Raw genomic sequence first — 21,913 nt, 5'->3', positions numbered from 1 at the left:
GTGGCGTGGCGGTTGCACGGAGGTAACAGGGACAAGGAGCAGAATAATAATAAGGGCTTACTTACGAACCTAATGTTGGGCCAAACAAAGTATTTTACGGGCCTCGACTAGAGGTGGTTCCAGACCCGACCCGGCAGTAGAGTCAGAGGTGCACAAAAAACCCGTACCCGAAAAAATACCCGGAACCGGTTTTTTTTTATACCCGGGCATTCTATACCCGAAACCGGAACCGACCCTACCCGTAGGGTATGGATAGGGTATGCATTTTGAGGTCAATACCCGTACCAGGAACCGAACCCGATTTATACCCGTAAATACCCGGACCCGGTCATACCCTATACCCGATACCCGATACCAATTTCTAATACCCGAAATAATACATGAGTTTTTATAGTATATTTTTATGTTTACTTCACAACTTTTATGTTTAAGTTTTTGTAAAATGCATATTACTAAATAAATAATTTGAAATTAAGGGGATTTATGGTTTTTGTAATATAGTTTAATTATTTTTATACATTACAAAGCAAATTTAAATTTTAAACAAATTAAAAAATGTATAAAAAAATTACAAATTCAAAATCGGGTATTTATACCCGGTCGTACCCCGTTCCAATACCCGAACCCGATCATACCCTATCCGGGTACATAGGGTTGAGTTTTTCTCCTCAATACCCTACCTGAACCCTGCCCGATTTTCCAATACCCGATAATACCCGGAACCGATTTCATACCCGAACCCGGGTATTAAAAAAACCCGATTTGTGCACCTCTAGTAGAGGTGCACACAGAAACCAGTTAACCAATTTGTACCCGATTTCATAACTGGTTACTAACTGATCCTAACCGCCGTTTAGTAACCGGTTTATATTATTGATTTCAAAACCGGTTAACCGAACTTTTTTAATTATTATTTTATTAAAAAATCGGGTTTTTTAGGTTATTAACCGGTCCGGTCTAACCGGTCAAAACCGGTTACTACCCGACCCGAAAAACGGTCTAACCGGTTAATTCCCGAAAAAAAAACGGTTAGCATATTAACAGGTTAATGGTTAACCGATTTGTGCACCTCTACCCCCGCAGTTCCTACCCGAAACTGGGCTTGACCTTATCCAAACCGCTGGTACGGACTGGGTTTTGGGGTCTCCCCGGAACTGGGACCGACCTGGACCCGTCAGCACCGGTTCCCGATACCCCGTCAAAACCAGAATTGGCCTTACCCGAAACTGAATAAAACCCCGTGCATATTCGTAGTCGTTTGGTTTTTAAGAATACCTGGATTGTGCACCTCTTAGCCGCAACTATAAAATGCATTTCATAAGAAAGGGTATTAACAAAATGTTACTTGTAACAAAATGTTACTTGTAACAAAATGTCGAAGCTATTGATGCATTTCAAAAAAATAAATAAAAATTGCATCACACTTTTTTTAGACAAAATGGCAAAAGACGTCATTTATGTTTGTACGGATTTTCAATGGACGTCCTTTGGCAAACTTAATAACAAAAAACATCCTTTACGTTCAAAAAACGTTGCACGGTTCGTCCTTTTCACTAGCGAGGGTTAGTTGTTCTCGTTAAATCCAGTCATGTGCACCTCATGTGAGAGCAATTTAGTCTTTTTACCCTCTCAGGGGTTATTTATGTAATTAACTTAAAATCTTGGGCTTTAAATAAATAAAAGTTTTTTCTTTTTAATCATCATCTTCTTCCCCAAATATTCATAACCCACCATCAACACAACAACCAAACTAGGGATGGGCAAATTCGGGACTGGTACCGGTACCGGTACCGAAATCGGTACCGATTTGGTACCGAATCGGTACCAACGTTTTGAGTTTTGGTACCGGTACGGTACGGGACCGGTATTTCCCGAAATTTTACCTTAAATACTGGTACCGTCCCAGTCCCGTACTGGTACCGGTATCGAACTGAATATTTCTGTACCGGTACCGGTACCAAGAACCCGCAATTTTCAGGACCGGGACCGGTCGGTAATGGTACGGTCCCGATCTCATCCCTAAACCAAACACCAGCCACCACTCATCTTCATCATCATCCCATCCAACCTCCCACAAACGTGTATCGTATTATTGTATAAATAAAAAAACAAATTTAGAAAGTACAAGAAGGTGGGTTTTAGTCTATGATGTAAATTGTACTAAATTTTTCTTGCAGGAAATTTTGTAATGTTTTTAGTGCTAGATTTTTTGTAATACATTTTGGGTTATGCTAAACGTACCTCCCTCGTGTACTTGTCATACTCTTTCTTTTAGACTTACAATTCATTTAATAATTTTTTTTTACATATTACTACCTGTTTTGTTCAAAAACCAGTTTAAGGATAATGTAACCAAATTTGTTTAGTGATGTATAGTGCTTGTATAACAACGGTGATTATGTAAACGAAATACTGATGAACACAAGGATTTGTTACGAGGAAAACCCCTTGATCGGTTTATGGGCGCCGGCACAAAAACCCCGGGTGATGACAAATCGTCTATCATCACTTTATTAATCAAGAAAAAGTGTTACAAGGTTGGAGTTAATGATCGGATAATACAATAAAGCTAAGTGTGAGTGAGTGAAACTAGAATAATCTCTTCGAGCAAGCTGTGAAAATTACGTGTAAACTGTGTGTGTGTTAGGCCGATCATAGCTCGTTATAAATACAAAAAAATATAAACTAACTATCCTAAAAATTCGCCACTACTCCATGATACGTTGCAACTATTTGACCACGTGTTAAACTCCATGGACAGGCGAACAAATAGGTAGACCTAGTCTCTTAGCCGTTAAACCTGTTAAATATAACACCATTCATATAATACAACTGTTAGTAAACAATTAATACCGATGATCCTTGATCATGCGCAACCTGGAACATATCCTAAGAATAATTGATTCAAAAGTTACATAAAGATAACGTATTCTCAGCATAAAAATCTATGCCCTAACACTACTCTCTAATATTTTCTTGTAAAGCTTATCATAATAGTAATATTGATTATTTTTTGTAAATTTTTTTTATCTTCTCTCTCTCTTTTTTTTATTATTCTTTATCGTAATAACAATACTTATTATCGTTGTAAAATATATTTACAGAAATAATGATATAATCTCTTTGTAAAAACGATAAAACGATTTGCATATTTTTATCTTATTATATATATGTCTCTCGTTCGAAAAAAAATTCATTTGAATATAGTTTGTTAGGTTCAGACGTATAAGAATATTGTCACATTAGAAAATAACCAACATATTGATCGATCAAGTCAATGTTGTTTAATCTCTTATACTGATTAAATATGATGCAATTTCTTTTTAAAAAGATGTAAGCTAACTTTAAAAAGTATTTAAAAAACTACTGTAAAGTATTTAAACACTTACAAAAAATTGTTTTTTTTTAAATATTTTTAGATAAAAATATGTTTGTTACATAAATATACTTTTTTAATAAAAAAAAAGAGTTTTATAATATGAAAGAAAAAGGAAAGTGTAAAGTGCCATTTTCGTCCTTGTGGTTTGACAAATAATGCGAATTTAGTCCAAAAAATTTGTTTTTTTGCATATGGGCCCTCCACGTTTCCCAGTTCCTACCAATTACATCCAAATCACTAACCCCGTTAAATTTTATCGTTAAGTCACGGGTATACATGTCTTTTCACTCTTTCTTTATTATAATACTTATTTCAGTGAACTACGATTTTCATCCATCTGGTTTGTCCAAATCTGCAGTTTTAGTCCAGTAGTTTCAAATTTGCAATTTTTTTTGTGGTTTTATTTCACTTGCAATTAAACCCGAATTTCCTAATCTCGTTAAATATGGTCGTTAACCCATTTGTGTGCCCCTCATGTGACGATCAATTTTATCGTTTTTCTCTCCAAATAAACCTCAGTCTTAATTCGCAACCCCCCTCATGTGAGGGGCTGAGGTGTATATGGGAAAAAAGGGAACAAAACTGCCCTACACTTGAAGGGCACACTGATGGGTTTAACGACCAGACTTAACAATTTTAGGGAATTCGGGTTTAATTGCAAGTGAAATAAAACCATAGCGAGCAAAATTGCAAATTTAAAACTACTGGACTAAAACTGCAGATTTGGACAAACTAGAGGGACGAAAACCGCAGTTCACTGAAATAAGTATTATAATAAAGAAAGAGTGAAAAGACATGTATACCCCTCACTTAACGAAAAAATTTAACAAGGTTAGTGATTTGAATGTAATTGGCAGAAACTTGGAAACATGGAGGGTTCATATGCAAAAAATAAACTTTTTGGACTAAATTCGCATTATTCGTCAAACTACAAGGACGAAAATGACATTTTACTCAAAAGGAAAAGAAAAGCTCTTTAAATAATAAAAAAACTATTTAAAATAAAGGTAACAAAATGCTAAAGGAAAAACAAAAATGTTTAAATCATGTTAATGCAAAACTTAAGAAATGAGTGTGCTTAATAAAAATGAAGGGGATGGTATACGTGTAGCTACATCATACATTTTTTGTATTGGATTATTTTTATTGAATTGCACTTTTAAAAAAACTAGCGGTTAAAATTTTGAGTTTCAAGACTAAGATATCCCTTAATCTTAGCAAAGATGAATGTCATATGTTCTCTCCATAGTCCGCTTCTTAGACAAAACATCTTTTTTCATAGATGGCCGTGTATAAATATTCTTTTTAACATACAAATTCAAGATACGTTCATAGACTTTAATATAATAAAATTGGGTTAAAGAACCTTGTCATATAACAATATTAGTCGTTTTTCTTACATGACTTTAGTATCAGCCAATCATTGGACACATAATTAACATGCCAAAAAGAATTCAAAGTTAAACCTTGTATATTCTTTGTTTTAGTAACATATTAATTAAATTTACAAATTTTGAAAACCAAATTAATTACATAACTAGTTTCAATGCTCTTAACTAAAGAACCATCATTTTATATCTCACATAACTCATAAAAGATTGATATAACAACAATAACATTGAAACTTATACATGATTATTATTATTCGAGTTAAGTGTCATTTTAATGCATGTGATTTGGTGAACTACGTAACTTTAGTACATATTCTTTATTTGTGCAAATAGATACATCAGTTTCAAAATACTTGCATTTTTAGTACCTTTTTCTTAACTCCATCTATTTTTTCCGCTAAATCAAAAATAATTTGATAATTTCGTTATTTTCTTTGTTTTTTTTTCTTTTCTTTTAAACATTTATACATTGTAAACACTAAATCCCCAAAATCATAGCATCAAAATCTAAATCCTAAATCCTTAAACCCTTTCTCCATATCATCATAGGGTTTGAATTTTATGGAATTTAGGGATTTAGGATTTTGATGTTATGATTTGGGGATTTAGGGTTTACAAGATATAAGTGTTTAAAAGAAAAGAAAAAAACAAAGAAAATAACGAAGTTACCAAATTATCATTCACTTAACGAAAAAAATAGACGGGGTTAGAAAAAAAGTACTAAAAATGCAAGTTTTTTGAAACTGAGGTAGCCATTTGCACAAATAAAGAATAAGTACTAAAGTTGCCTAGTTGACCAAACCACATGTACTAAAATGACACTTAACTCTTATTATTCTAAATTTGAACTTTGAACCCAGGAAAATAACGGGTCCTTATGACATGAGACTTCTCAACACTTACCTTCAATGCTACGCGAGAATCAACATCTTGTTACATAAAATTTTTTCCTCATTCTTTGCTTGATCCTGTTGGTAGATGATCTTGTAGAACAAAACTCGAAATAACATGAGACGGAACTCCCCTATTTATCGGTCTTTGATTAATGTCATATGACATAAAAGGACAATCGACACTATAATTTTGAATATAGCTCGAGTTCTTAGTTTTGTTTCTCGCGGCTTTCTCATCAAGAAGTGATGCCTCTTTAAGACCCGAGGCGCAATTTCTTGGTTGCGTTTGATAGAAAACTTTTGAGAGAACTATCTCTCCATCTTTTTCCTCCTCGTTATGACCAAGGTGATATTGGTGCATCACCCAGTTCGTTTTCTCGGGTTTCTTTTGACGACCATAGTTTGTGTAAAGCACAAGTATCTTTTTGTACCCTTGGACCGACCCTGACATCAAGACTGGTCTAGTCTTGCCTGTTTTGTGCCATCTTGTTTCGCCCCTTTCGGCATCCATGTGAACCTTTCGTCGCTTACGCGTGCCTGTGGTGTAAGCCTTTGATGGACGGTGAAAGAAATGGCGAATTTGTCCACCATTGCTAACTCCTGCATCATTAGTAGATTGCTGTTGATGATAATTCATAAAGCTCTTTTATTAAATTGAAATTGAAGTGGTAAATCTATGAAAAAAATGGTCTAAATGTTGATTATGTATAAATTTGTAATGTTTTATTTAAGGCATTGAAAGTGAATGTCCAATAAATATATTAGTCTTTTAGAAGAGAGTCAATTAAGTCATATCCATCAATTATATATTACTCATATCATACATGGCATGAAAAAATGATTTTCATAATCTAAATTGTGACGATGATATTTCACATGGCCGGCCATGAGGCAGGACCGGGTGATCAATTGACCCGGCAGACATCTGATAGGCCTGATTTTTTTTAAATGTGTATTATTAGTCCGGGCCGACTCCGAGAAAGCAAAAAAAGTTTTGGGGCGAATGCGAAATTTTTTTAGGCCTTAAGTAATAAAGAGTATTTTGTTGGGTTTAAACAAGTTAATTTTTATATGAGTTTACTTGGTTATAATTTGGGTTGTGTAAAAAACTTTTGTATAAAAATTAGATTAAACATGTCTCAAATGAGACTAGAACCCATAACCTTTTGGTTGAAAGTAATACCCCTTTGCTACTAGACCAAGTTAGTGTTTATGTAATTGAGTTTAAACATTACATATAAATACCATTTTTAATAAAAAATACATATAATTAAAAAAAAAAAATTCGGCCTAGCGGCGTGTCGTGCATGTGGCTGTCGACCACCCAGCCACCCCCAAGGGTCGCACTGTTATTAGTGTTTAAACCTAAATACTCAACTAATTTAAAGCCAAATTTTTTTTTTACTTCGATTCAGATATTTTCATGATTCTCATAGAAGACAATGATATTTCATATCTATAGTTTAGCCAATAACACTTCAAACTTTTATACTTGTTGTCAATGTTAATCTCACTTTAATTAACGATAGTAACTCCGATTGTGCTGTTGAACATCTTGCTGATTTTTATCTTAGTAAGAATCTTGTATAATTGTTTTGAAATCACATAAGTAAGATTTATGGTCAAACATAGTTGTTTAGTTAAGATTCCTTCGTGGTCATATAAAACTTCCTTTTGACCGGGGATATTGCTTCTAAAGTTCTAAATTTTATAAAATGACAAATAATATTAACAAACTGGTGAACATATAATTAGCAACACGTTAACTGGCATAATTTTATAATGTTAAGGATAATCATTTTATTACTTTTGTACATATATATATGACAAACTTATGAAGATTATATAAAAAATTACCTGGTAGTTTTTCAGGATGTGTATAACAAATCCCAGTTTCACCTTCAATTGTAGGAATGAATTCATCAATAAGAGGATGCAACTCACTTGTACCACATCCAACCTTAGCCTTCAAATGCTCAATGATTTCTTGATCAGTGGGGTCGAACTTCACTCCGGCTGGTAATCCCGGCAAATCATGGATCAACTCCTATATATGAAACAACACACCAATATATAATATACAATATATGATTCTAAAACTATATAAGTTCACAAAAAATAATATAAGAAATGAACATGATACCTTGGGCTGAAGTTGTATTGCATGTCCACAAGAAGGGCAATTTGTGATAATATTTTTAATATTTCTTGAAGTAGTTGAGATGCTACTGCTTTCATCATCACCCTGCTGTGTCATTTCTAATGTTTTTGGCTGATTTTCATGCTCATTCCAAATGAAGCAAAGAAAATAGTAAAGAATGATTAATATTTATATATATAATATATTCTCAAACAAAAATGGTTGGAGTACATAAGAATTAAAGTAAATTCTCTCTCTCTCTTTTAAAGAAGAATATTTGTTAACCAACTCTAGCTTCTTGTGGGTTTGTTCTTCTTCAACTTCTTTTGCAATATGAATACTTGTTTGATAACTTTATCTTCTGTGAAACCCTAATGTGGCATCAAGAAACACCTCAAAAGACTCTTAGGGTATATAGAGAGAGAAAGATGGAGACTTTATGGGTCACCTTTAGTTGATTATTTATTTTGTAAAGATGAATGAAATAGGTATTTTGTAGACGTAAAGAATTAGGATTGCTTGGACGCCAAGTTGAGTTATTTTTAGGTGGATACGCAGATAGTACAATCTTGAATTATTGTTACAATGAGGGTTTCTTTGCAACTACTAGGAGGAAATTACCAAAATGCCCTCAAACATTGCTTAACCCTAAAATAACTTTCTAACACTATGGTGGTGTTGCAGTACCAAAATGATTCCTAGCTACCATAATCTTTTGAAGGCCGCTGAGCAAGCTGCGATTTCACCTAATCTCATGGTGTAGGATCATATATAGGTTGGTACAATGAGATATAATAAAGGTTATTCAAGAATGAGCTTAAAATACAAGTCTTGGAGGTCGTTTGCTGATAGGGACACTTATGACAACACTTATGGGCTTTTAACACAAGGAGTGTCGTCAAGAACAATTGTGACACTTCCTAGTGTAGCGCAAGCTCATGAAGAATTATTATCTAGTAACGATACTTGAAGTGTCGCCCAGACTAACTGTGACACTTCAGAGTGTCGCAACAGCTTGTCTACGACACACCTCATCCTTATATATAGTTTGTTCATTTGTTTGATATATCGTTTTGAGTTAGTCATTGGAATCATTTGTAATTTGGAAGCTTTTGTTAGATTCTTTTCCGTTTTTGTAATATGATAGAATAGCATGATCGTACCACGTATGTATCCTTGGATTATTATCAATCGACTGAGTTTTGTTAGTTAAGGAGTTTGGTTTTACTCGTTTTTGTCATATTTCTCTATTTTGGATATTGAATACCACTTCAATAGGTATTTCACATATCCAAGTTCGTTTATTATCAAGCTTGCATTTGATCTAGAGATAAACGGACCTACAACGAGTTGTGAAAACCGAAAATTAAGTAGTAAGAGATTAAAGATATCGTTTTCCGAATTAGGTAATTCTGGCCACTAACATGGTGTCTTAAAGTGTGTAAAGATTATGAGTCACTGATGAAGAAACTAATTTGAATCCTAAGTATAAAATGAATAATTATTGGATAGAGTGGAGATGAAGTAACAGTAGACAGAGAGAGATAGAGAGCTGGAGTGTCAACCTAGAGTATGGTCAAAGGTTAGATATCTTGAAGTATCTTGAAGTATACGTCTTGAAGTATACGTCTCATTTAAGTGAGATGTAACATGTAAAAAAGGATCAAATCAACCAAACCACATGCCAGAATATATCGAATAAAACTTTTGTATATATGTAAGTGACATGTATGTATGTATTTACATCGGAAATTACGCACACGTTAGTTTTATATCTAGATGAAACGCTTTCACGTGTTGAATGTTGTTGAAGTTGAAAGATATTGATTATACAAATGCTGATTGAATAATTTACAATTATCAGCTTGTTTAAAGATTAAAATAGTGTTGTAGATGAGAAGTTTCCCCTTGGACACTTTTCATTTTATCATTTTATCAAGTTATCATTTTTAGTTTTAACAATAATATCATTGTGCAATGATTCAACTTTATCTTAGTTTAAGCAAACTTTATGAATAAATGCATGGTTATCATTTTCTATTTAAATATGGTTAGGCTCGTAAACAAATCGAATGTTCAGTAGTTAGTTCGTGAATTGTTTGGTGGAAAGTTGTTTTTGTTCATTTAATTTTTTTTACACTAAAAATAAAGATTTTTGTTATATATAGAGTTAAGTGCCATTTTTGCACCTTTAGTTTGTTCAACTACGCAACTTTAGCACCGTTTTTTGAATTTATTGCAAATGGCTACTCCATATTTCTAAAATTTGTCATTTTAGTACCTTTCTCTAACCCCGTCAATTTTTTATCGTTAAGTTGTGGGTAAAATGGTAATTTCATCTATTTTATCGATCATTTAATCAAATACCCCCCCCCTTTTGTTTAGTTTTTAGACATTTCAAAACCCTAGGGACTAATGGTGTTAACTCCCTAAACCAAACAGCCCCCACCCCTTTCCCTTTCGTTTTTCTGGCTCCCACACCCACACACCGCCGGGCGAGACTCCGATCATCTCAACTATGGCCAACCGCTTAGTTTTCGATATAAATCCCAACCCAAAACCTTTACGACATTTCACAAATTCAATAATTCAAAAGGCGACAACCGATTCACCTACTCAATGTCCCGTTCAACATGCAAGTCGATTTTACTCCCATCTAAACTCATCACCCGTCTTCAACAATAACAATCTTAAGCATTCACGCAATTTAGAATCACGTACCAGCATCCACCATACCGATTAACCTCATTTCCTTCTCAACAATTTTTCTTAACCTCATCCAATAGATCAATCGTAATCTGCAATACAATATGTGTAGTACATTAACCTGATTAAACAACAAATTAACAGCTTTGGTTGAAGGAATCGAAGAACAGACTCGTGCCTAAATGTGTTAGTGTAACTCATCACATGATCCGTTATGATCGATTTTGACATTTCTAGGGTTTATGAGGATTTGGGGGTCTTTCAAATTTCACCATAACAATATTCATAACCAGCTTATGAACAAGTTAGCACTTGCCCTACCGGCTTGTGCATCCATCGTTAAATCTTCGTATCGGTAATAGGCGCGATTTCGAGTCCTTGACACTACATATTTTTTTTGAGTTTATGATAAAATAACTGAAATTACATGTTTACCCTTGACTTAACGAGGAAAAATTAACAGGGTTAGAAAAAGGTATTAAAATGACAAGTTTTGGAAACGTGAAGTAGCCATGTGCATAAAATTCAAAAATGGTATTAAAGTTGCGTAATTAAGTAAACCACAGGTACTAAAATGACATTTAACTCTTATATATAAGACAAATAAAAGAATCCAATTATAATAAAGATATCGAGGCAAGTGAGCGGACAACAAGCTGTGCCGCTGCTCATTTTGAATGGCAAAACTGATCATACTAAAAACATGTTTTGTTCATCACTTAGGTTTGTGAACATTCATTTATGTTCGTTTATGTTCATTTTTGAACAAAACATACTTTGAAATCATCTACTCAATGTTCTATTTTGTCCGTACGTTTGTGTTCATTTAAGTGTTTTCATTATGTTTGTTTGTATTCATTTAAACGTGTTCATTTATGTTTGTGAACTGTTCGTTTAGATTTTAAACGAACACAAAATATATTCATTTTTTAATTAAACAAACGAAACACAAATATTTGTCCGGTTAAGTTTTGTGTTCGTGTTTATGTTTGTTTAAAGGCCTTAATATAGTCCATATCTACCACACACATGTGTATATATATGTATAATTGCATATAACCCATTTCTTATAAATCTAGTGTTCAATTTTTATGCTTTAAAGAAATGGGACCTGGCCGGTTTATTTAATCTTTCTGCTTCGTCACACATACACTGGTTTTCCATCAAACATGGACTTAATTTGGGGTCGCGACATTTGTTTAGTTTTAAAAAGGTTTGTGATACTTGTTTGATGTGCTTCTACACTTAGATAAAATGATATTTATTAATTGTAGGATTGGAAATGAAATGATGATATAATAAAAGGAATATGACAGGATTGATTCACTCAAATACGCAACCTAATATATAGACTATGGTTATGATAAAATCAATGGCTTTAAAGAACAGAACTATTCTCTGTGTTTTTTTTTATTATAGAAGAGATTAGATCTCTATATATACAATAATGAAATAAAGGAATTATATCCTAATACAAATAATGATAAAAAAAGATAAACTAGGATAAAGATATATATATTAAAACTTAAATTCCAACACTCCCCCTCAAGTTGGAACGTGTAAATCAACAACGCCCAACTTGCCAAGTAGGAATCTCAGTTGAGGTGCGCCTAATCCTTTGGTGAAGATATCAGCTATTTGAAGCTTGGAATCAATGTGATACACACTAACTTCTTTACTTTCGACATGCTCACGAACGAAATAACAATCCATTTCGACATGCTTAGTTCTTTCGTGGAAAACAGGATTGTTAGCAATTTGAATAGCCGCCTGATTATCACAAAACAATGGTGTAGGTTTGTCCAATGGGACATCTAATTCATTAAGTAGCCAACGCATCCACAATATTTCGCTAACTGTGGATGCCATGGAACGGTATTCCGCCTCGGCGGATGACCGCGAAACAACTGATTGTTTCTTTGTTTTCCATGAAATAGGTGCACCTCCCATAATAAGCGCATATCCTGTTAGAGAACGCCTAGTGTACGGACAACCAAGCCAATCTGAATCACAATAGGCTGTAAGATCAAATCCTCCGTCTCGTGGTAAAAGAATCCCTTGCCCAGGAGTGGCTTTAAGATAGCGAAGCACACGATGAATTGCATCCAAGTGATTTTGTCTAGGATCAGCAATAAACTGCTTAAGATGTTAACAGCATATGTGATATCTGGTCTAGTGGCCTGTAGGTAGAGCATTCGACCCACCATTCTTCGATATTGATTGTTGTCAATCTTTGGTTCTGATTCACCTTTATCGAGTTTCACATTCGGCTCCATAGGAAACGAGCTAGGACGACAACCTTGTAACCCACAATCGGCGAGCATATCAAGGGTATACTTTCTTTGGCTTAATACCAATCCTTTGGATGTACGAGCAACTTCTATTCCAAGAAAATACTTGAGGTCCCCTAAATCTTTGATGCTAAAAAGCTTGTCGAGGTATTTTTTTTACCATTTCTATCTTATTGCTGTTGTTCCCAACCATAATAACATCATCAACGTATATTAATGCTGCCACAAAACTACTTCCCTGTTTATGAATGAAAAGAGAGTAATCTGCTTTGCATTGCTTAAAGCCGAGTTCAAGAAGCGACATAGTAAACTTTTTGTACCAATTCCTTGAAGCTTGTTTAAGCCCGTAAAGAGACTTTCTTAACTTACACACCTTGGTCTCTCCTTCTTTAGAAAACCCTTGTGGTATTTTCATGTAAACGTCTTCATCTAAATCCCCATGAAGAAATGCATTGTTCACATCGAGTTGGTGAATTTGCCAATTTTTCTTCGTCGCCACGGCTAGAAGTGTTCTAACAGTGACCAATTTTGCCACAGGGGCGAAAGTGTCATGGTAATCGATTCCTTCTTGTTGTGTGAAGCCCTTTGCAACAAGACGAGCCTTATAGCGCTCAACTTCCCCATTAGGCTTGTACTTTACCTTATAAACCCACTTTGAATCTATAGCACGTTTTCCTTCTGGTAGATTTTCAAGGGTCCACGTCCCATTTTGTTCAAGGGCTTGAATTTCTTTCTGCTTGGCAGTCTTCCATCTTTCATCCTGCATTGCTTGGCTAAAGCTTTTCGGCTCATCATTTGATTCGATGGCCGCCAAGAAAACCTTATGAGAGGTAGAAAAATTATTGTAAGAAACAAAATTAGAGAGAGGGTATACCGTGGAGGAACTTTGATTGGTAACGGGACGATTGGGATCAACGAATGGGGGAAGCTTGACATGGAAGTCTCTGAGACGTGTTGATTGAATTCTTTGTCTCTTAATCCTTTCTTGTCCATTATCAAACTGTTGGATTATACTTGTTTCATGGCCCAAGTTTTGTGATGAAACTAATTCATCGTGTGGGTCTTGGGCTGTGTTGGTAGTTTCCGAACTAGACTCCTGAAGAAACACTAAGTGACCCGGGGCAGATTACGGATAATCTGGGGGTTAAGTAATGTTTCCCACGAGTATGAGGTCCAGCAGAGAAGGTTGTTCTTCAGGTGACCTGCAAAACAGACACCGTAAGCTCGTCACTGAGAAGGGGGGGTTCCTCCTTGTGACCACCCTCCGGCGTGAGAATCAGACTAGATTGCTCTGAATATAAGTGTATATTAAGAGATTGCTAGATAAGATAATGAGGTATCAGATGATGTCCTTACCATTCCAAGGTGTTGGAGTATTTATAGCCGAAGGTAGGTTTCCTAGAAGGTATAGCCAGCTGAATAGTATTCCTGTTCCACCAACAGTGGACTACGCACAGGCCATGCTGGTTGGTGGATAGGCTACGGCTGACAGTAATAAGGTCGGCTGTACACTGTTCCTTTACTGCCGGCTGCGCACTGTTCCACCAACTGTAGGCTGCGCACGTCCCATCGTAAGGGTTGGTGAGTAGGCAGCGGCTAATAGTGACAAACAGTACTAGAGGGTGCTCCTCCTCGTACTGTTGTCGGTGAGCTGTCACCCTGTGATTGGTTCATGGGCTGTTCTGGTCAAATCGTCTGTTCTGCCCATACCTTAGTAGGTATAGTACAAAAGATCTTCCAGAAGCATACGGACTGGCTCATTTAGGCGGGAGTATTCCCGCCTTGCTCATTCCTTCATGTGACTACTGAAGTAGCTAGTGCCTTGTGCGTGTAGCCTTGCTGTTAGTGCGGGTAGCCTTCCCTGATGGCTTGTATCCGCAACTGCGGGAACAGGCGGGGTACTTCACCATTGGGAGGCTTTCCCTGCGAGTACAGCTGGCGTACTGCGCGTAAGGTTCTCTGAGCATGGTGGGTCCTGCGGGAGCAGTTGGTCATTGCGCAGACGTCCCTGTTCAAGGTGAGTCTTGCGGGTCCAACTGGGCTCTGCTGGGACCTACCTCTTCAAGTCCCCCCAGTCCAATGTTCTTCTCATGAATTATTAATAAGTGAGGTGAACTTTTGGACTTAGCAAGGGGTTTTGAAAATGGTTTAGTTTTTAGGTTTTCCGTGGTGATTCTTCCCGCGGTTTTCCTGATGTCACGCAGAAATTCCCGACTTTTCTGCTTGATCTTAGGGTATGAAACGGGTAGGTTTGTAACCTTCTCGCAAGTCAGGAGCGTTGAGTCCCACTTGTGTGGATTCTCCATGGGGTTTTGGTAGTTTTCAACATAGTGATCAATTATGCTAAAACCACCAATTCCATCTTGGAGTTTCAAACAATATAGTTCTCGACGTTCCCGTCATGCGGGGATGTTATTCCCGTTTCCGCAAGCATGGCCCAGAAGATCCTTCTTGGTTTGAATTCCCTGCAGAGTGCTAAGTATGTGAAGGGTTTTGCCTTGACACTGTACCCGCACTCGTCTTACGGTTACTTTATTTCCAAGGTATTCCTGGTGTCAATTCCCTGCGGGTGCTAAGTATGTGAAGGGTTTTGCCTTGACACTGTACCCGCACCCGTCTTATGGTTACTTGGTTGCCAAGGTAAGGGGTATTTTCCCGCCTACTTTTGAATCTTTTTTGAATTTTTTTGAAATTCGAAGAGTTGGTGAGAGGATAAGAACAGTCCAAACCTCTGAAACGTCGTGCGACGGTTTCTTCTGACTGTGTCAGGACGTGCAGGAAGTTATGGTGACGTGACAGTACATGGTCATTCCAGACGCCTTTTCAGGCGCGTGGGCGCGATTTTTCGGGCGCGTGGCCGCGAAATTAATGGTACGCGTCCTTTCAACAGCTGTTGCCAGCTTGCTTTTTGCCACGTGTCATAGTTTCATTGCACCTTCGATTTCTCTCTCTTCCGCATTAATTTCATCGCATTAATTGCGATTAGTATATAAAGGGGGAGAGGGTTCTTTGCAATTCACACTTTCACTTCTCTCTTCATCTTTAACGATTTCCGGCGAATACTCACCTTTTCAGTCGAGCATTCTCTTGAAATCGTTTTCTTCTTTCATCTGCAAGATGTCTTCTCACGATGTCGAAGCTACAGCCGATGACAAGAGTACTGCTGGCGAGTGCCAGTGTGCTCTGCCTGTCGATCTGTATCAGTACGTCGTCAGGAAGTTCATGCTCGAGTCTCTCGAGCCTGAGTTTCCTGAACCCCATCAGACGGTGTACGATGCCCCCAGAGGCAAGATCGGGGTATATGCTGCATTCTTTGTTTATGGGAATCTTAGGTTCCCATTGACAAAGTTTGTGTACCGTGTCCTGGAGAGGCACGGTGTGCACCTGACCGAGGTGCACCCGATGGCGATTGCCAAGATTCGGCACTTCGAGTGGGTGTGCCGGATTCTGGGCATTGAGCCCTATGTTGACCGCCTGATGACCTTCTACTCTTGGAGGTGCATCCAGGGGTGGTATACCCTGATAACCCGAATCAAGGGTTTGAAGATTTGCGCAACCGAGCGCAGTCTTCGTTCGTGGAAGAGGGAGTTCTTCTACCTCTTTGCTCGCGCCATCCCCCTTGCCATGAAATTTAAAAATGGGCAAGCTCTCCCAAGCCTTCACGCCTCCAACTACCAGGAGGCGGAATGGTTCTCGAAGATATCCCGGGTCCAATCTCCGGTTTACCGGTTTGCGGAGTCCGGGATGGTGATGCTCGGGATGAGCCGGGTGTGGAAGGATGCGGATGCGTGAAAGATCCCGATCGTCCTCGAATACGGTTCGAACTCTGTTCCTTATGGTATGCTCTGTTTCTTTTTGTTGATTTAGAATCTCTTCTAACTTTTTTCCTGTTTATTTCAGAGGGGAACGACTTGCAGTCGCTCCTGCATCCGCGGGAGGCTGACAGTCCCGCTCGGATGGGTACTCGCGCTCTAGACGAGAACGAGTTGCCCATCCTAGAACAAACGGCGGATCGGTTCGTGGAGGTCTACCCGCTAGGCCACGAGATCCTGAGCGCCAGGCGGCCAGGTAAGGCGCTATTCGACCCCTCAATGTTGAAACCTCTGCTGGAATTCCTCTAATCTTATGTTCTTATGAGGAATCCGCAGATGGTCCTCCGTTGGTGCGGAAGAAGAAGGCTGCCGGCGGGAAGGGGAAGGAGAAGGTGGCCTCCACTGCCGATCCGGTGCCTCGGTCTGACTCCGAGGCCGAGAGCGAAGAGGTGGCGGGGAACCCCGGTGGTGAGAAGACCACCGCTCCGGAGGCTGCGACGACTGTCACCTCCGGAGAGCCCCGGATGACGACGATGAGCGGCGCAAAGAGGCCGGCTCCATCGGGTCAATCCCCGCCTGTCCGTACTTTCAGGCTCAAGAAAACCCGTGAGTACAAACTTCCTTTATCTTTAACTTTATAGTTTTTCCATCATTAATACTTCTTCTTTGTGCAGGCGTGAATGTTGACGCATTCCAGGGTGGAGCGCAGAGGAGTACCTCCCCGCCAATGACGGTAGGCTTGGTCAGCCTACCTGAGGCGACGACCCAGGCGCCTGCGCCTGCTTCCGCTGGTTCAGTTGCTCACTCCTTTGAGCCGACTGTTCCAGCTGTGATGACGTCACCGCCGGCTGTGAGTGCTATTTTTACAGCATCTTTCACTGAGCCGGCGGTTACTTTTGCTGCGGACTCTGCAACGGCGACCGCGGCGGACTTCACCATGCCTCCTCCGTCATCGGCATCGACGGCCGATCCTTCAGGTATGCATGGGGCTTCTCGCCAACCTCTGCCTCCTTCCCGTCTACCTGACCTCTTGGACGGATTTCCCTTGGGTTCAGGTGACGGGTTTGGCGGCTATCGGCCTGTTATCGACCCTACAGGTGCGTAGGGTTCTCTTGGCCTATTATTATATTATTTTTTTTTTATATATCTTTTCCTAACTGCTTTTTGCGTTTTGCAGTGTCGGATTCCAATGAAGTGTATGTTCCACGCTGGAACATCCGCCGAGGAACAACCCTTCGTACACCTGTGGAGTGCGTGGAGTGGGCTCGTCACGCTGCTCTCAGTGGTGCGTTGGGGGAAGCCATGGCTAGCTACCAGGAGGGTAGGCTAAGCAATGAGCTTCGGGTTCTCCTGGCCCGGATGCAGCCGCGCGTCGAGCTGCTTTGTCGTGAAAACGACAAGTTAAAAGCAGCTCGCCTTCAGGAAGTAGCTCAGGCGCGGGCTGTCCGGGAGGAGAATAGGAGGCTTTCCGCCGCGGCGGCGGAGAAGGAGAAGGCGTTCAAGGCCCTTGAAGTTGAGGTTCAGGCCCGTCTCGAGGCTCGCTCCAAGGCTGCCCAAGCTGTTAATGAACAGCTTCGGCTGGCTAAGGAAACTGCTAGGAACGCAACTGAAAGGGCCACCAAGGCTGAAGCTGTTGCTGAGCCTCTACGCGTGGAGAATGAAGAGCTTAAAGCCAAATTAGAGGCTCTCCAGCAGGCTCATGATGCCTTGGCGATGGAGGACGCGAAGAAGCTCCAAGAGATCCTGGACCAGAGGGGCGTGCTTGACCACACTGAGCGGAAGCTAAAGGGTGTCGAAGAGGCTGCTGCAAAGGAAGTGTTGCTTGCCAACCTTAATAAAAGTGAAGCCGAACGCGCCTGTACCCAAGCTCAAGCCGCCCTCCAAGAAGCTCTGGTTGCCAAGGAATGGCTTCTTCGAGAAGCGTTGTCTCAGGTAAGCTTTTCATGTCTTTACGCTTTTCTTTGTAAATAGAAAAGGTTTTGATACTTGTATTTTTTCTTTGTAGGTTGTGCATCGGGTCTTCTCAGAGACGTCTTATGACGATGCTATGAGCGCAGCCCTCAACGCTTCTCATGAGGATGGGGAAAAGGCCGGCTTCCTGCTTGGTCTAGGGTTCGTTGAGAAAGGCATCCCTCCTTCCAACTTCCCTTTGTATGATGTGGATACTGAAGCTGTTTATGACCAAGCAGTGAACCAGTATGCCGCCTTCCCGCATCCGGTGGTGGAGAAGGTGAACGAAGTCGCTGCTGCTGATGATGGGCTAGCTATCCTTAAAGCTTTCCTTGAACCACCACGCTCTACTGATGGAGCGGGTCCAAGTGGAAGTGGTCCTGAAGCTTAATTCTGAAGATCCCTTTCCACCATTAGCGTAGATTTTTGCTTTTGTATAGCTATCTTTGTAATATTTGAATTTGATGGAATAAAGATTGTGTTAGTTCTTTGCCTTGTTTATTTTACGCATGTTTTGATCTAACTTAGCAATTTCTTTAGTACTTAGATAAGTTAACTTTTTAACGTGGTAAATTATAAGTTTGTTTCGCTTCCTCTTTCATGATTGTGCGGGTATGACCGTCACTTACACTTAGTAGGATGGCTTAACTTTACTTATATCTGACCTGCGTGGAAGTTTTCCTCATCTTTTCCTTTGAAATTTTCTAAGTGTTCAGAATAAGTTAACCTTTGAACGTGGTAGATGATAGGTAAGTTTTGCTTCCTTGTTTGTGATTGTGCGGGTATGACCGTCACTTGCACTTACAAGGATGGCTAAACTTTCCTTACATCTGACCTGCGTGTAGGTTTTCCTTAAAACTTGAAATTTTTACCGTTGTGTTTATGCGGGTTTTGCCGCCTTCCACACGTAACGACTTACTTCTTCCCCGATTTATGCGGTGAATACCGGCACATCAGTGTGGGAAGTTCATAAGTATAAAGGTAAGGCTATTAACACATTGTGAAAGGAGAATCATTTCCATTAGAAGTGGCTCTAGGCCTTTTCTTTACAAGTTTGGAATTGATCTACATATAACATTTACGTAATTGAGCTCCATTCCATGTTCTTGGGATGGGAGTGCCATCGAGCCTTTCGAGCCGGTATGCGCCCTTTCCCAGAACTTCTTTGATAAGGTATGGCCCTTCCCAGACCGGGGCCAGCTTTCCTGGGCGTTCTTGGTTCGAAGCCTCGTTGTTACGGAGAATCATTTTTTCCGTTAGTGACTGATCTACTTCACATGATTCACTAAGTGGACCCTTATTTGTGTCAGGCAACTCATTAGGCTCATTCATTGAGATTTGAGTTTTATTAAGCTCTAGTTCTTGGTTTTCTAAAACTTCCTCGTTTTCAACTAGCCCATGATCAATATTTTTCTCATTATTTATTGAAGAAAACTCTAATTCCAAGATGTCATCATGTTGGCAATCTGTAATAACATGCTTAAACGGAAAGTTATCTTCATGAAATTTTGTGTCTCTGGACACAATTATTTTTTTCTTTTCAAGGTCGTAGATTTTATACCCTTTCGTCCTAGGTGGATATCCTAAGAAGACTCCGGGTTTTCCTCTCATTTCAAATTTATCACCGCCAGTGTTTGTGTTCCTATAATATGCAAGGCAACCAAAAACCTTCATAAAATCATAGTCCGGTTTTCGGTTGTAAAGAAGTTCAAAAGGGGTTTTATTCCCAATTACCATTGAAGGTAACCTATTGATGATGTATGTGGCCGTCAAAACACACTCGCCCCAAAATCTTTTGGGAATGTTTGCTTCAAATCTTAGTGCTCGCGCCATTTCTAGAAGGTGTCGATGTTTTCTTTCAACGACACCGTTCTGTTGAGGTGTGTGTGGGCAAGTGGTCTCGATCAAAATGCCATTTTCTTTGTAAAAATTCAACATTTCATTAGATGTAAACTCTCCACCATTGTCGCATCTAATTCTTTTAATACCTTTGCCAAATTGTGTTTTTATCATCTTATGAAAATCTCTTAGGTGCCCACTAGCTTCATGTTTAGATTTTAAAAGAAACAACCATACCGCCCTACTATAATCATCAACGATTGTTAAAAAATATCGTGCCCCAGTAAAGGAAGGTGAACGATATCTACCCCAAATATCACAATGTAATAAATCAAAACATTCAACAGTTTTTGTAATACTATCTGGAAAAGTAGATCTTGTATGTTTGGCTTTAGAACAAGAATCACACATCTTATTAAAATTAACGTTTTTAAGAAAACTAATCTCATTGAGTTTCTCAGCGGAAGCATGACCCAACCTCTTATGCCAAGTGTTATTAGTGATCGCCATTGCCTTTCTTTCATCTTTAATCATCCCCATCCGATATAACCCCTTCTCGTGTCTACCCGCACCAATCAAGCTCCTCGTGTGTAGGTTCTGCATTACACAAAAATCAGGAAAAAATGAGACAACACAATTCAGATCGTTGGCCAATCGCCCAACGGATAAAAGATTACAATTAAAATCAGGAACAAATAGTATGTCCTTGACTTCAGAACCTCCTTTTAGTGTGCAATTACCCCTTCCTTTAACAGGAACTTTAGTGCCATTGGCTATTATAACGGGGGCTTCAAAATTACTTTCGGTTGTGTTTTTAAGGAAGCTAGGGTCGTAGGTGATGTGCTCAGTGGCTCCTGAGTCCATCACCCAGTCATCGTCCCTGTTCCCTTTACCTGCGAAATTTGCCATACGTGGTGTCTCGTTCTTTTGTATATTCTTGTCCCCTCCAAAAATGTTGATGAACAATTGATATTGTTCCTTTGAGAGACCAGGGATGGGGCTAGCATTAGTTTCAACATAGGCAGCTTTTGTTCCATCACGTTTAGCTTTGTTACCGGGCCACCACTCAGGGTAGCCAATTCGTTTGAAACAACCCTCTTTGTTGTGTCCGTCCTTCCCGCAAAACGTGCAGTGATCGACAACATCAGTTCTCTTTTCTTTGGTCGCAGCCTTCTCTTTGGTAACCGTCTTGTCTCGGCTGTTAATTTTGCTTTCCCGTCGTTGTGGATAAACAGCCTTGAAAGCCGCTGCCTCTGTCACTGGTTTCTTTTCGAGAGAGATAGCCCGTTGCCTTTCATCCTCAGCCACGAGGTGATAGGCGTTGCTTAACGTCGGGATCGGTTTGGTAGCCAAAATTTGGGTCTTAATGACACCAAATTCGTTATCTAGACCCATAAGAAATTCATATAGTCTCTCTTTCTCCTTTGCTTCATTGAGCTTCTTCCCTATATCACAGTTGCACCCGTCACACGTGCATCGTGGCATGGGCATGACGGACTCGATTTCGTCCCA

At 39.2% G+C, this 21,913-nt stretch overlaps 1 protein-coding gene across 1 annotated transcript; it reads right to left on the bottom strand.

Moving 5' to 3' along the window:
• Positions 1-5,605: 5,605 nt before the first annotated feature.
• LOC143578483 (NAC domain-containing protein 73-like) lies at positions 5,606-8,252 on the bottom strand. The gene is made up of 3 exons (XM_077062053.1): positions 7,807-8,252; positions 7,521-7,710; positions 5,606-6,263 (listed from the first exon to the last, which is right to left on the bottom strand). Exons 1-3 carry the CDS (start codon positions 7,918-7,920, stop codon positions 5,722-5,724), a joined length of 846 nt encoding a protein of 281 aa, XP_076918168.1. The 5' UTR covers positions 7,921-8,252; the 3' UTR covers positions 5,606-5,721.
• Between the last annotated feature and the right edge of the window lie 13,661 nt (positions 8,253-21,913).

The sequence above is a fragment of the Bidens hawaiensis genome, unplaced genomic scaffold (assembly GCF_021521415.1).
Source record: "Bidens hawaiensis isolate Kalapana, Puna unplaced genomic scaffold, B.hawaiensis_p1.1 tig00029276_1, whole genome shotgun sequence".
Lineage (NCBI taxonomy): Eukaryota > Viridiplantae > Streptophyta > Magnoliopsida > Asterales > Asteraceae > Bidens > Bidens hawaiensis.
Note: the sequence above shows the minus strand (reverse complement) of the source record. Positions and strands in the feature narration are given on the sequence as shown.